Source organism: Chiloscyllium plagiosum, chromosome 24, assembly GCF_004010195.1.
Source record: "Chiloscyllium plagiosum isolate BGI_BamShark_2017 chromosome 24, ASM401019v2, whole genome shotgun sequence".
Lineage (NCBI taxonomy): Eukaryota > Metazoa > Chordata > Chondrichthyes > Orectolobiformes > Hemiscylliidae > Chiloscyllium > Chiloscyllium plagiosum.
In genome coordinates, this window is record NC_057733.1 from 42,833,555 (window position 1) to 42,846,752 (window position 13,198).

Here is a 13,198-nt window from a genome sequence, read left to right on the forward strand (position 1 = left end):
GCTTGGAGAGGGTGGACGCTAGGAAATTGTTTCCGTTAGGCGAGGAGACTAGGACCCATGGACACAGCCTTAGAATTAGAGGGGGTAAATTCAGAACGGAAATGCAGAGACATTTCTTCAGCCAGAGAGTGGTGGGCCTGTGGAATTCATTGCCACAGAGTGCAGTGGAGGCTGGGACGTTAAATGTCTTCAAGGCAGAGATTGATAAATTCTTGATGTTACAAGGAATTAAGGGCTACGGTAAGTGGAGTCCATCAGCCATGATTGAATGGTGGAATGGACTCGATAGGCCGAATGGCCTTACTTCCGCTCCTATGTCTTATGGTCTTATAGACCTAATGTAGATGTAGCATTCTTATAACCTTTTACTCTAACATTTTTTGTAGGAAAGTACAAAATACTCTTGACTTCAAGAAAACCTGTTTTGATTTGGGAAAACTAATTTTAAGTAGACATGGAACAAGATGAGGAAACACACGAACAAGAGGCTGATCCACGAATGGCTTTTTTACAGAGCTTAAGTCTGATGTTTTTCAGTATGAAACCAGATAAATGGACAAAATTTTCTGGGACGGAAGAAAACAAAAATCTGCTGATGGACTTCTTCAATACAGAAGACGTAATGATTCTGGTACTTTATATCAATAGTGTTGGACAATTAACTGCAAGTTTGGGATTTCCTGCCTCAATTAAAACTAAGGGAATTTATTTTGTGAAAAAGAAAATGGTGCGTATCACCCCTGAAAACATTAGAGATTCGCTATCAGTTGGTGATATTAGCAATTCGCCAGTTGAGCAGTTATTAACTGTGCTTGAAGAGGTGAGTGACAGAAAATTGTCCTACTTCATTAAGAGAGTTTCAGTATAGTTAAAGAATATTTTGATAATTGAAGAAAAAATACAAAATGCTGGAATTACTCAGTTGGCCTAACAGTATCTTTGGAGAGAGAAACAGAGTTAATGTTTTGAGTCAATAACCCTTCAGAATTAACTTTTTCTCTCCACAGATACTGCCAGGCTCATTGAATATTCCCAGAATTTTCTGGTCTTGTTTTAGATTTCTAATATCTACAGTACTCTGTTTTTCTTTCAGATAATTGAGCTTTATTCTGTATTTATGCACAAAAATGTTCTGTTAAGGTTCAACCTTGAAGTGCTGCAATGTTTGTGGCTGTATTATACTGTCTAACATTTTCTTGATATATTTGTTAGACTTTGAGTAATACTTTAAATTTACCTTCCACTGATTTTCAGTCCTGTCTGGCTCATTTTCTAGGGTACAATGATTGCAAATTTACCATATTATTTTGTACATCTGGCGAGACATTTCGAATGTGGAAAAGATTAAACTACAATTGGCAATCCTATTGACAACCAAGATGTCAATTTTCTTTCATCAGAAAGAAAATATATAATGATTTATGAAGAAGTAGGAGGGATATGTGAGAAGAAAAGCATTGCATTCATGGACAGCTTTAATTACCCAAATATAATTTTGGAAAACCTAAATGGTTTAGAAACAGAGTTGGGAATTGAAATATATGACTACTTTGTGACCAAAAGTATAAAAGATAACACGAAGCAATCTAATCTCAATTTTGTATCAAAAGAGACCCAGAAAATGCACAGAAAAATGTAACTTGTGACATGTTTGGACACAGTAACAGTTAATTCATCACCATATTGTTAGGTAAAAGAATAATCTCAGAACTATAGGAAACAATGTGAGCAACTTAATTCATCCAATGTTGTTCAGACATAACAGTGGGCAAATAGAACATTTGTAAAGGAGGAGGTGGTGAAATAGTGGTAATAATACCATAAGACATTTAAACAGAACTATGCTATCCAGCCTTTCATATCTGCTCCAGTATTTGATGAGATCACGGCTGATCTCAACTCTGTTTTCGTCTCTGTTTTCCAGCATTTTCCTCATAACCCTTGATTCCATTACAGATTAAAGAACTGTCTATCTCAGCCTTGAATATATTTTAATGGATCAGCCTCAACAACTCTCTGTGGTAAAGAATTCCACTGATTGACGACTCTCTGAGACTACTGTCCTAATCTCTGCCTTAAGTGAGTGACCCTTTGCTCTGAGATTATGCCCTTTGGTCTTAGATTCTCCCAGAAGAGAAAAAAGTGTCTTCGCATCCACCCTGTCAAGCCTTCTTAGAGTCTCTTGTCTTTCAACAAGGACTCTGTTAATTCCTTTAAATCCTAAGGAATGCAAGCCCAACCTACTGAATCTCTTGTCATGAAAAAAATCTGTGCATAATTGGAATCAACATAACAAACCTTCTTTAAATTGCCCCCAAAGCCAGTATATTTTTCCTCAGATAATGGGATTAAATCTGTTCACTGTAGATGTGGCCTGACTCTTGCCTTGCATAGCCTTTCCCATTTTATGTTTCTTTCCTTTTGAAATAAAGGCCCAATGCATTTGCCTTCCTTATTACTGACTGAACTTTGATGATAGCTATTTGTAATTTGTGCATGAGAATGCCCAAATCCCTGCCTGTGGCAGTTTTCTGCACTTTTGCTCCATTGAAATAATATTATATACATCTTTCCAAAAGTGCATAACTTCATACTAAAATGAAACAAAGAACTGTGGATACTGGAGATCTGAAACAAAAACAGAAATTGATGGAGAAACTCACAACGTCTGGCAGTATCTATGGGAAGAAAGCAGAGTTAGTGTTTTGTGTCCAGTAACCCTTCTACAGAACAGTTAGCTTAATGTTTGTCATTGGGAAAATGTTAGAGTCTACTATAAATTATCTAACAGCAGATCATTTAGAAATACATAATATGATCAAGCAATGTCAGCATGGTTTTTTGAATGGGAAATCATGCCTGACAAATTAACTAGAATTCTTTGAAGAGGTACCAAGAACATGAGAAGAAGCAGATAGATAAACGGGAAGCAGCAGATGTAATATTTGGATTTTTGGAAGGCATTTGATAAGGTACCAAACATTAGGCTACTTAATAAGGTAGAGTATTGGGATAGTATATTAGCATGAATAGCGGAATAGCTAACTAATAGGATGTTAGGATAAGGAGTTAGGATAAGGAGGGCAGTTTCAGGATGACAACATGCAAACTAGTGGAAGTGCCACAGGGATCAGTGCTGGGGCCACAACTATTTACAATATAATTTCATTTGTTAAAAGAGGAAAGTGAATGGACAACAGGTAAGTTTGCAAATGACACAAAAATTGGTGGAAAGGTGTGAGAATGACACACAGAATCTGCAGAGCATTATAGACAGGTTAAACAAGTGGGCAAAACTTGTCAGATGGAAAATAACATGGGATAATGCTAGGTGATGCAGTTTGGCAGGAAGAATGGAGAAACTGCATATTATTTAAATGTGGAAAGACTGCAGAAAACTGCAGAATAGAGGGATTTAGGATTCCTTTTCCGTGAAGCTCAAAAAGCTAGTATCCAAGTTCAGCAGGTAATAGGTAAAGCAAATGGAATTTTGGCCTTTTCCTTCAAATGAAATGGAATATAAAAGTAGGGAGATTTTGCGAAAACTATTAAAAACACTTATCAAACCATAGCTGGAACACTGTGGACAGTATTGGGTCCCTTATCCAAGGAAAGGCAGTCCAGAGAAGGTTAACTTAGTTTGATACCAGGCATGGAAAGACTGCCTTATAAGAGATATTGAGTAGATTGCCTGTAGTAATTGGAACATAGAAGATTAAGAGGTGATGTTATTGAAATGTACAAGATTTTTAGAGCATTTGAAAGGGCAGATGCAGAAAGGTTGTTTTCTCTTGTGGGAGAGTCTAGGACCAGAGGGTATCATCTCAGAATAAAGGGTCATACATTTAAGACAAAAAATGAGAGAACGTTCTCTCAGACACTGTGAATCTATAGAATTATTTACCACAGTGAGTTGTTGAAGCTGTGTCATTAAGTTTATTCAAGGCTGAAATAAATAGATTTTAATTAGTAAAGAAATCAAGGGTTATGGGAAAAAGGAAGGAAAGTGAAGTTGAGGATTATTAGATTGACCATGAGCTCATGGAATGGATCAGCAGACTCAACAGATAGATTCAATGGCCTAATTCAGCCAAATATCTGAGGTCTTTGCTGCTATCTAACAACTGCAATGGAGCACTCTGAAACATGACACTCCAGGCATAATTACTTGTTTCTTCAGCCATGTCACATTCATGCTATAACATTTCATTTAGACAAACAAGGGCTCAGGTGCCATTTGTACAGGTAAGTTGTTGATTTTTTTTGCGTCATGTGGTACACTTTGATTTCTACATTTGCTGCAGATTGTTTATATTGGCACTTATGCTTGCACTGTGGCCAAATGAATATTGTGACATTCGATAACACAAGGAAAGTAAGGTTTGTGACAAAAATGAAATATTGAGATGGCAACCCAGCCAGTGGAGGCATTGTTTCATTGCTTGCTATACCATTCTTCCGTATGGAGCATAGCTCTCATTTTATGTATGCTGCATCGTTGGAATACAGAGTCTTAATGACCTGGAATACGCAAAGTTGGACAACAAACTAGGAGATATTAAAACATCACCTGTTCTATCCTGAAAACTGACTGACACATGATGCTTATGAACAGATACTGGAAATGTTGCAGTCACTCTGTTGTAGAAGATGTTGCTATAGAAATGACATCTATTATTGAGGACAGTCTTATTTGCATGCTAGTCTGACACATTGTTTCTTTCTCAGATTCTGGTAGGACAACTATTCCCTGAACACATTGTGTGGATAACGCCTCCTGGTGAAAATACTTCTCTCCCTTCTCTTCCCTCCTCTGAGAGCTTGTCCTTCTTTCCTTTTCCTCTGTTTTTACTCCCAATCATGTTGAAGTCCAAAGAAATGCATTCCTAATGAAGGGCTCATGCCAGAAAGGTTGACTTTCCCGCTCTTCGGATGCCTGACTTAATGTGCTTTTCCAGCACTACAATTTTCGACTCTGACTCTCCAGCATCTGTAGTCCTCACTTTCTCCAAAGAAATGGTCATAGTGTTATGGACTAGCCAGATCACTCAAGATGTTCTTAAGCAGAGAGCCCAGACCAAAACTTTGCAATTTGTTTCAACAAGAGTACATTGAAAATTACCTGGAGTAAGTTAGCTAGGTTGAGTACCAGGTTTTAAAACAAATGAAAAATGTATTCACAAAATTACACAATGATACACAAAGAACAGAGTAAAGAACCCCTACAGAACTCAGTCCAAACTAGACTTAATTATTCTGTTCTGAATATACACAACAGCCTCAATAAGCAACTCCTCTTAAAAAACAGTAAAAATGGAGCAAATGCTTATGGGTTGAAGTGAGAAGGGCAGAAGGAGAGAGTTTAGCAACCTGTTTCCACACAACTCACTGTTGAACTCCTAACTAGTTCTGGACTGAACTACTCAACCAGAGAGCTGACCACTCCCCTTTCATTATACAGATCACTTCTAAAACATGATCACTTTGGCCTGAAGTCTCTTCTGTTTACATATAAGCAAAAAGGCTTCTCAATACTCTTTAATCTCTGTACCAAACCAGTCTAATCAGAACCGGGAGCTGTTTATGACCCCTCTGTTAAAAAACTAAGGATAAAGTATCCTTGAGAAAAGGAACACCTTTTAGAAAAAAAGAGACCAGCTTTGTGACAATTGTCCAACAAGTTATTTGAAATTAGCCCCTTCACCTGATGAATTCAGGAGATAGTGCTTCATCACATGCCATATCATTCCATTTCTATTTTAACAACTTTAAAGTACTTTCAAAAGCAGCAAACACAAATATATTTGTAGCAACAGCCAGTAGTAATTAATTAATAATGAATCTTGTCAATGATTTCTCTTTGAATAGCATTGTTCAGGACTTCTTCCTGCTGCTGAATACGTGTGTAATTTAGCTGTGGTGCACTGTGCTCCAAAATAACAGTCAAAATACAATCTCAGCATTATATACTGTTTCTTGAGTCATTGAGTCAGAGAGACGTACAGCACGGAAACAGTCCCTTCAGTCCAACTCTTCCATGCTGATCAGGTATCTCAACCCAATCTAGTCCCATCTGCCAGCACCTGGCCCATATCCCTCCAAACCCTTCCCATATACCCATCCAGATGCCTTTTAAGTGTTGCAATTGTACTAGCCTCCACCACTTCCATGTTATAATCTGCTCTTTCTGCACATGTCTGGCAGATTCTAACTGTGTGTGTGTCTGGTAAGATTGCACTAGGAGTGTTTCTTAGCACTGCACACAACATTTTGAACATCTGTAGGTACTTGTGCCCATTTAAATTGGATGGTACAGACCTAAATTTTGAATTCATTGGGTTTAAAGACCAAGAAGGAATGTTGAACCTAGGTAAAACAAGTTCATATCCAATGGAGCATTGTGTCTTGATCTCGGCACTATTTTGGAATGACAGAGTAGATACTTGCTGGAATATTTGTTCATGTCAGGAATGAGGATTTCAGTTAAGCTCTCCTTCAAGCACAGAACGCCATTACTTTGTCTCTACTTCTTGGACACGTATCAAGGTTCTTCTCACCCTCCACATCTTTTTGTCTATGAATCTGAAAACCTTGTTACAAATTCTCTTGGGTACTCAGTCATTCTTCACAGGACAGATTGATTATATACCCCAATCCTGTTACATTTTGTTGGCTCTATCTGACTGAAACTTTATAATCTTCTTAAGCTGTAAATGAGATTGTTCATGTTGGGCAGGTAAATTTGGAATAAAACATCTGAATTTACTTGTAAGAATTGGACTAGAATCCAATGATAAACGTTTTTGGCTGATTTCAGGGAATTTTGTCACACAATTCCTAATGAAGGGATTATGCCCGAAATGTCGATTCTCCTGCTTCTCGGATGCTGCTTGACCTGCTGTACTTTTCCAGCACCACACTCACGACTCCGCAATTAGTGATTAGAGTACTTATACATCTGTGAAGATTAGTGGAAACCAAAATCCTCGTGTTGTGGTGGAATGGCCAAATGATTCACTCAATACCCAGGAGTTCACTTCCAGCATCAAAGAGTTTATTGAAATTACTCTGGTGGGAAGAAACCCTCTGAAAATCCAAAGATTCTTCACTGAGCAAAGGAAAACATATATTTTTATACAATTGCTTCATCCTGCCTTTAACATTTACAAATGAATAATATTATTAATTTATTACATACATTTCCAATTAATGTAATTATATAACTGCATGGCTGGAGATGGACAGACTTGTGATCAACCCCTGGTCCTCCATGGTCTCATGAAGTTTCCCAGACTTGCTTATCTTCCTTCTCGGGGCTTTTCACAATGGAAACTATACTCAAGTACATTCCTTCCCAAGCATTTGCCAGCTGCACCACGTTAACTGTCAATTAATTGGATACTTGTCTATCACTTAAGAATCTTTTAAATTCCATATTAACCACATTACAGGAAATACAAAAGAATACTGAGTTTTACTAATTGTTATAATGTCGGTTCGAACAAAGTTATGTGGTTACACCTAATGTCAGAATTCTTTAGCTAACAAGTTGTGCACAAATTCTTTCTTACCATATTTACTAGACACCCCTATATTTAGCTTTGGATGTCTTATACTCTGTTCATTCAAACCACATTCTAATGTCTGCTAGTTTCTGTACCTTTGATTCATTCCTCCCTGTTATAAATGGGAGCTGCTTTTACTGTCTGAGACTGGTTTGGTTTCATACTTTTATTTGAAGTCTTTCCTCTTATGCTTTTTGTGATTTTTTTTGTAAATAGGTGAATCTATGACTACTTCATAATCTATATCTATGATTATTTGAAGGATCTTAACTAAAATCTACCACAGATATTGTAAAAAGATTCACTAATTAAATGTAGTTTGAAATGTTCTTGTCTATGTCTTATGAATAACTGCAGCTGTATAATTTATCTTGGTTCTGCCACCTTGGGTCTAAAGAGCTATTATTGTTCTACTTGTGAAGACTGTGCTATGGACCAGGCCCCACCCATCAAAATATTTTTGAGCAGGTAGCCTAGACCGTAACATTGCTATTTGTGGATATTCCCGTTGTGAAATAGCTGATGTGACTGCCAAGTTTTAAACAAACAGAATTTATTTACAAAATTACGGAATGAAACACAAAGAACAGAAAATAGAATACCTGATAACTTATCCTGTCCAAAAACCCAACAGTCTATCCCAACTTAATGATGCTGTTCCAAAAATACTTGCAACAATCCCCATAAACAGACCTCTTAGCACAAAGAATAAAAATGACACAAAAAGCTTACAGATTATGATATCAGAAGGGCAGGAGGAGGGAGAGAGCTTCCAGTTTCAACTGTGACTCTGACTCAAGTAACCCTCGAACTGAACTGACCTGCACAGCTAGAGAGCTGGCCACATCCCCTTGATTTTTCCAGTTTTGCTTTAAAAAAAGACTTGAAAACTTTCTTCCTGAAGCATTATCTGTTAGGCACAAACAAAAATGGCACCAATAAATCTTTCAATCCCAGCCTAGTTGGAGCCTGACCAATTATCCCCTCTGGAAAAAAAACTTAAGGGCATATTATCCTTGTAAAAAGACCAACATTGTGACAACTGCTTTAGCAAATATTTTCTCAAGCTTTCTAACTACTGTTAGCCAATTTGTGCTGCTCAGTCATGGCCAACCCTAGCACTAAAAATATTTCAACACCAATTAGATGCCAGGTTTGATTTGTTTTGATTTGATATTGTTAAATATATTGAAATTCAGTGAAAGCTTTGTTTTGTGTGCTATTCTGGCACATATAAGTACATCAGGGTGATACAACAGAAAACAGAATACCGTGTTACAGCTGGAGAACAAGTGCAGAGAGAGATCAACTTTAGTATTTGAGCGATCCATTCAAAAATCTTACAATCATGGGGTGCACCTCAGATCTGCACTTCAGTAGAGAGTGGATCTCCCAGTTCATCCATAGTTTCCAGGTGGGGAACATTCAGATTAATTTTTTTGGCATGCAGTCCTCTAACCACTTCCTGATGAAGTCTGTGATGGTCATCACACACCCAATTATATTGGCTGCAGTGTTCTTGAATATAGACCAGTCTCACTGACTGGTAAGAGGGAATTAGAATCTTTTTGGTTAGGTGAACTAAATATAGACAAATGTCTATATTCTTTTGTAAATAATTAATGATTTTATAACATACTTTGAGGTGAAGCTCAAATATGTAAGAGTAAATAAGTAATGGCCAAATTGTAGCATTGTCATATCTGAATAGAGATTTTCATAAACAAGTGTCATAAATGCATGTTTGATACTCTATTGATTTAAGTTAGAAAATGAATTTGTAAAATCCACATTATTAGTACAATTTTATTCTCACAGTTATAAAGAGTAAGCATTTAAAACAGTCCATTATACTTACCTTAATTAGGAAAATCTATCAATATTTTGTTCAATGATAGCTTTCATATTTTGTGTTTATTGTTTTTCAAAACTCATGATGATTCTTGTCTTCTAGGTAGTATGCACGCTTTTCACAAACACTGACAATATGACTACCTGGCCTCAGGTGGTATCAGAAGATGTAGTGAAACATGCCCAACAACTTAAAAATGATGTATTTGTATTTGGTGGACAACTAAAAGGTAAAGCACTTCTTGCTCTTCCAAAAAGTGCTGATGATCTGGAAGATTCAGATGAGGAGTCAGACAGGTATGATGCCACAAATGCTTACTAATATTAGCACTTCATATTTTCTCAAATACATTTCTTACATTCTTTGTTCTCGTTGAATTATTCCCTCTTAGAAGTACAGGCAGAAGATAAACTCTGAACTCTTCTGATATGATTCTAAAAGGCATCTGATGGTTTAATGATAACTTGCTTTGGTCAATGCTTGGCTCTCAGCTGCCTATAATCTATAAAAATAATTTGATGTGAGAATCAAATGTATAAACAAGAGTATCAAGTGAAAGGCATCCAAGTTTGCTGACGATGCAATTATATGAGAGAGAATGTTGAGGTGGAGTGAAAGAGTCCTTGCCTCTGGTTCAAGTCCCTGTCTGTAACAGAGGAATGACATAAGATATCTGACAGATAGTTTTACACAACTTTTCAGAGTAAGTAAGGTGTAAAGATATTAAAGAGCTGTGAAGGGCTAGGTAGCTAAAGTAAACCTTGATTGAGTTTTTTTGAAGTAGTAACAAAGAAGATTGATGAGGGCAGAGCAGTAGATGTGATCTATTTGGACTTCAGTAAAGTGTTCGACAAGGTTCCCCATGGGAGACTGGTGAGCAAGGTTAGATCTCAGGAATACATGGAGAACTCGCCATTTTGATACAGAACTGGCTCAAAGGTAGAAGACAGAGGGTGATTGTGGTGCAGGGTTGTTTTTCAGACTGGAGACCTGTGACCAGTGGAGTGCCACAAGGATCGGTACTGGGTCCACTGCTTTCCATCACTTATATAAATTATTTGGATGTGAGATGTGAGCATAAGTGGTATAGATAGTAAGTTTGCTGATTACATCAAAATTGGAGGTATAGTGGACAGCGAAGGTTAGCTCAGATTACAACAGGATCTTGATCGGATGGGCCAATGGGCTGAAAAGTAGCAGACGGAGTTTAAATTAGATAAATGTGAGGTGCTGAATTTTGGGAAAACAAATCTTAGCAGGACTTATACACTTAATGGTAAGATCCGAGGGAGTGTTGCTGAACAAAGGGACCTTGGAGTGCAGATTCATAGCTCCTTGAAAGTCGAGTCGCAGGTAGATAGAACAGTGAAGAAGGCGTTTGGTATGCTTTCTTTTATTGGTCAGAGCATTGAGTACAGGAGTTGGGAGGTCATGTTGTGGCTGTACAGGACATCAGTTAGGTCACTTCTGGAATATTGCGTGCAATTCTGGTTTCCTTCCTATCGGAAAGATGTTGTGAAACTTGAAAGGGTTGAGAAAATATTTACAAGGCTGTTGCCAGGATTGGAGCTATAGGGAGAGGTTGAATAGGCTAGGGCTGTTTTGCCTGTAGTGTCGGAGGCTGAGGGGTGACCTTATAGAGATTTATAAAATCATGATTAGGATAAATAAACCAGGTCTCTTCCCTAGGCTCGGAGAACTAGAGGGCATAGGTTTAGGATGAGAGGGGAAAGATATAAAAGAGCCCTACGGGGCAATTTTTTCACTCAGAGTGTGGTACGTGTATGGAATGAGCTACCAGAGGACGTGGTGGAGGCTGGTACATTGTAACATTTAAAAGGCATCTGGATGGGTATATGAATTGGATGGTTTTGGAGGGATATGGGCCAGGTGCTGGCAGGTAGGACTAGATTGGGTTGGGATATCTGTTTGACATGGACGAGTTGGACCGAAGGGTCTGTTTCCATGCTGTACATCTCTATGACTTTATGACTGTAAGTGGAAAAAGACAAGGCAGGTTTCTGGGCTGAGGGAATTATCTTATAAGAAAATGTCGAATATAATCTGTTCTAATCCCAAGAATTTTGACGAATGGGTATTGTAATTGTTGTAATAGATAAAATGTTTCAGAGACTTGACTTTTTAAAATGGTTAAGAGTCAGGACTCAGGTTTATAGTTCTGGTGTAACAGCTTGGCCATTTAGGATTGAGGTAAGAAATTTCAAAGGATTGTGAATCTTTTGAATTTTGTAGTTCTGAGGATTCTCTGTCTGGGTCTGGTGTTAAAACTGCAGCTATGATGATATAAGGTAAAATTGCCATAATCCCAGAGGACCACAGGTTGTCCTCTCATTAGAGAGAGAAAGAAACAACTAGTGATGGGGTTAACCTGCGGATCACCAGGCCTCGGTAGAGGGATGAGGTCGAGAAGGTGGGATCTTCATGGTAACGTCACCTGCTATGGAAATTGAACCACAAAGCCACTCACAGTTGCAAAGTTCAATGCTCCTCCAGTCACAGAATGATACTCTCTTACATTTGCTGCTGATAAGCTCAATAGTGATCCTTTCAGCAGCAAAAAAACAGTGGATGCTGGAAATTTGAAACACAGAGTGCTAGAGAAACTCAAGCAAATTTTGCAGCATCTGTTGTGTGAGAGACAGTTATCTTTTCAAGTCCTGTATGACTCTTCTTCAGAACTGAAACATCTTGGAAAATGTTTCTGATTTGACAGAGGTGGTGGTGGGGTGAAATAAATACATGGTTTCGAGGCTCAGTACAAAAAGACAAAAGGAATGTTAGTAGTGGTGAAAGGGAGAAAAAAAATGTGATGGGGAAGAATAGGCCCTCTATACTTAGTAAAGTAAATATGACACAAAAAAGACAAAGGTAGGGGATGTGGGTGGTGGGGCAAAGTGGAAATTAAGGTGATTGTCCTTGAGCTTGTGTTATGCTTCATTGGAACATTGCAGCAGGGCCAGGACAGAAATGTTTCTATGCGAACAAAGTTGTTTGCAGAACAATCTGCTACTGGACATTCTGTGTTTGTTTCAAATTTCCACTATCTGTAGTTCATGTTTTATTTGAGTGTTTAATTCATTGCCACTTCTTTTCCAGGTTTATACATCTTGAAGTAGTTCTGTTGTTCTGTCTTACTGAAGTTCTGTTTTTAATCTTATGGCTTGTTCACCTTTATTGCCTTCTATATTACTCCTAGTGTTGAATAAAGTGTTTGCTGACTGGCCTGCTCCTGCTCCAATTTCTTTTGATATTGGTCTTTAGGTATATTTTCCTAAAGACACCTAAAACAGACTGAAAGCTAAATTCCTTATGACTTTAACTTCAGAGCAAACATGAGTTCTCTAAACACAGTATGCAGCAGTTTTTCCTAGATTTTTCATTAGAGGTTAACAATGCAGCCTCCACTTTTTAGCACATGCACAAACGGACTGACTGACTGCCTTTTGATTATTCCTTCTGTGTGTGCAAGCCTGGATCTTGTCACTAGGCAACAGCACAGTTTTGTTCTGCCATTTTTTAATGCACTGAACTGTTAACCCCTTTGTGGTAAAATATTTTTAAAAACATTAAAATGCATATATACTCTTTACTACCAAGCCCATAAATCCCTACTAAAAATCATGTTTTCCCTAATCCTCAACATACAATATAAAAATATAGAACAAACTCAATTCTACATTATTCATAGCATCTCCCTGCAAGAAAATATGGAAAGGTATCACGAAGAGGCATGTTGATTTTCTATTACAATCTCCTCATT

The 13,198-nt window shown here is 37.7% G+C and overlaps 1 protein-coding gene across 1 annotated transcript in view; it reads left to right on the forward strand.

Annotated features, from left to right (window-relative positions):
- The first annotated feature begins 538 nt into the window (after positions 1 to 538).
- Positions 539 to 13,198, forward strand: part of LOC122562216 (dynein axonemal heavy chain 17-like) — a 464,703-nt gene continuing 452,043 nt past the window's right edge. Inside the window, exons 1-3 of the mRNA XM_043714924.1 lie at positions 539 to 820; positions 9,520 to 9,713; positions 12,489 to 12,493. Of these exons, the coding sequence (XP_043570859.1) occupies positions 539 to 820; positions 9,520 to 9,713; positions 12,489 to 12,493 (481 nt within the window). The remainder of the gene's footprint in view (positions 821 to 9,519; positions 9,714 to 12,488; positions 12,494 to 13,198) is intronic.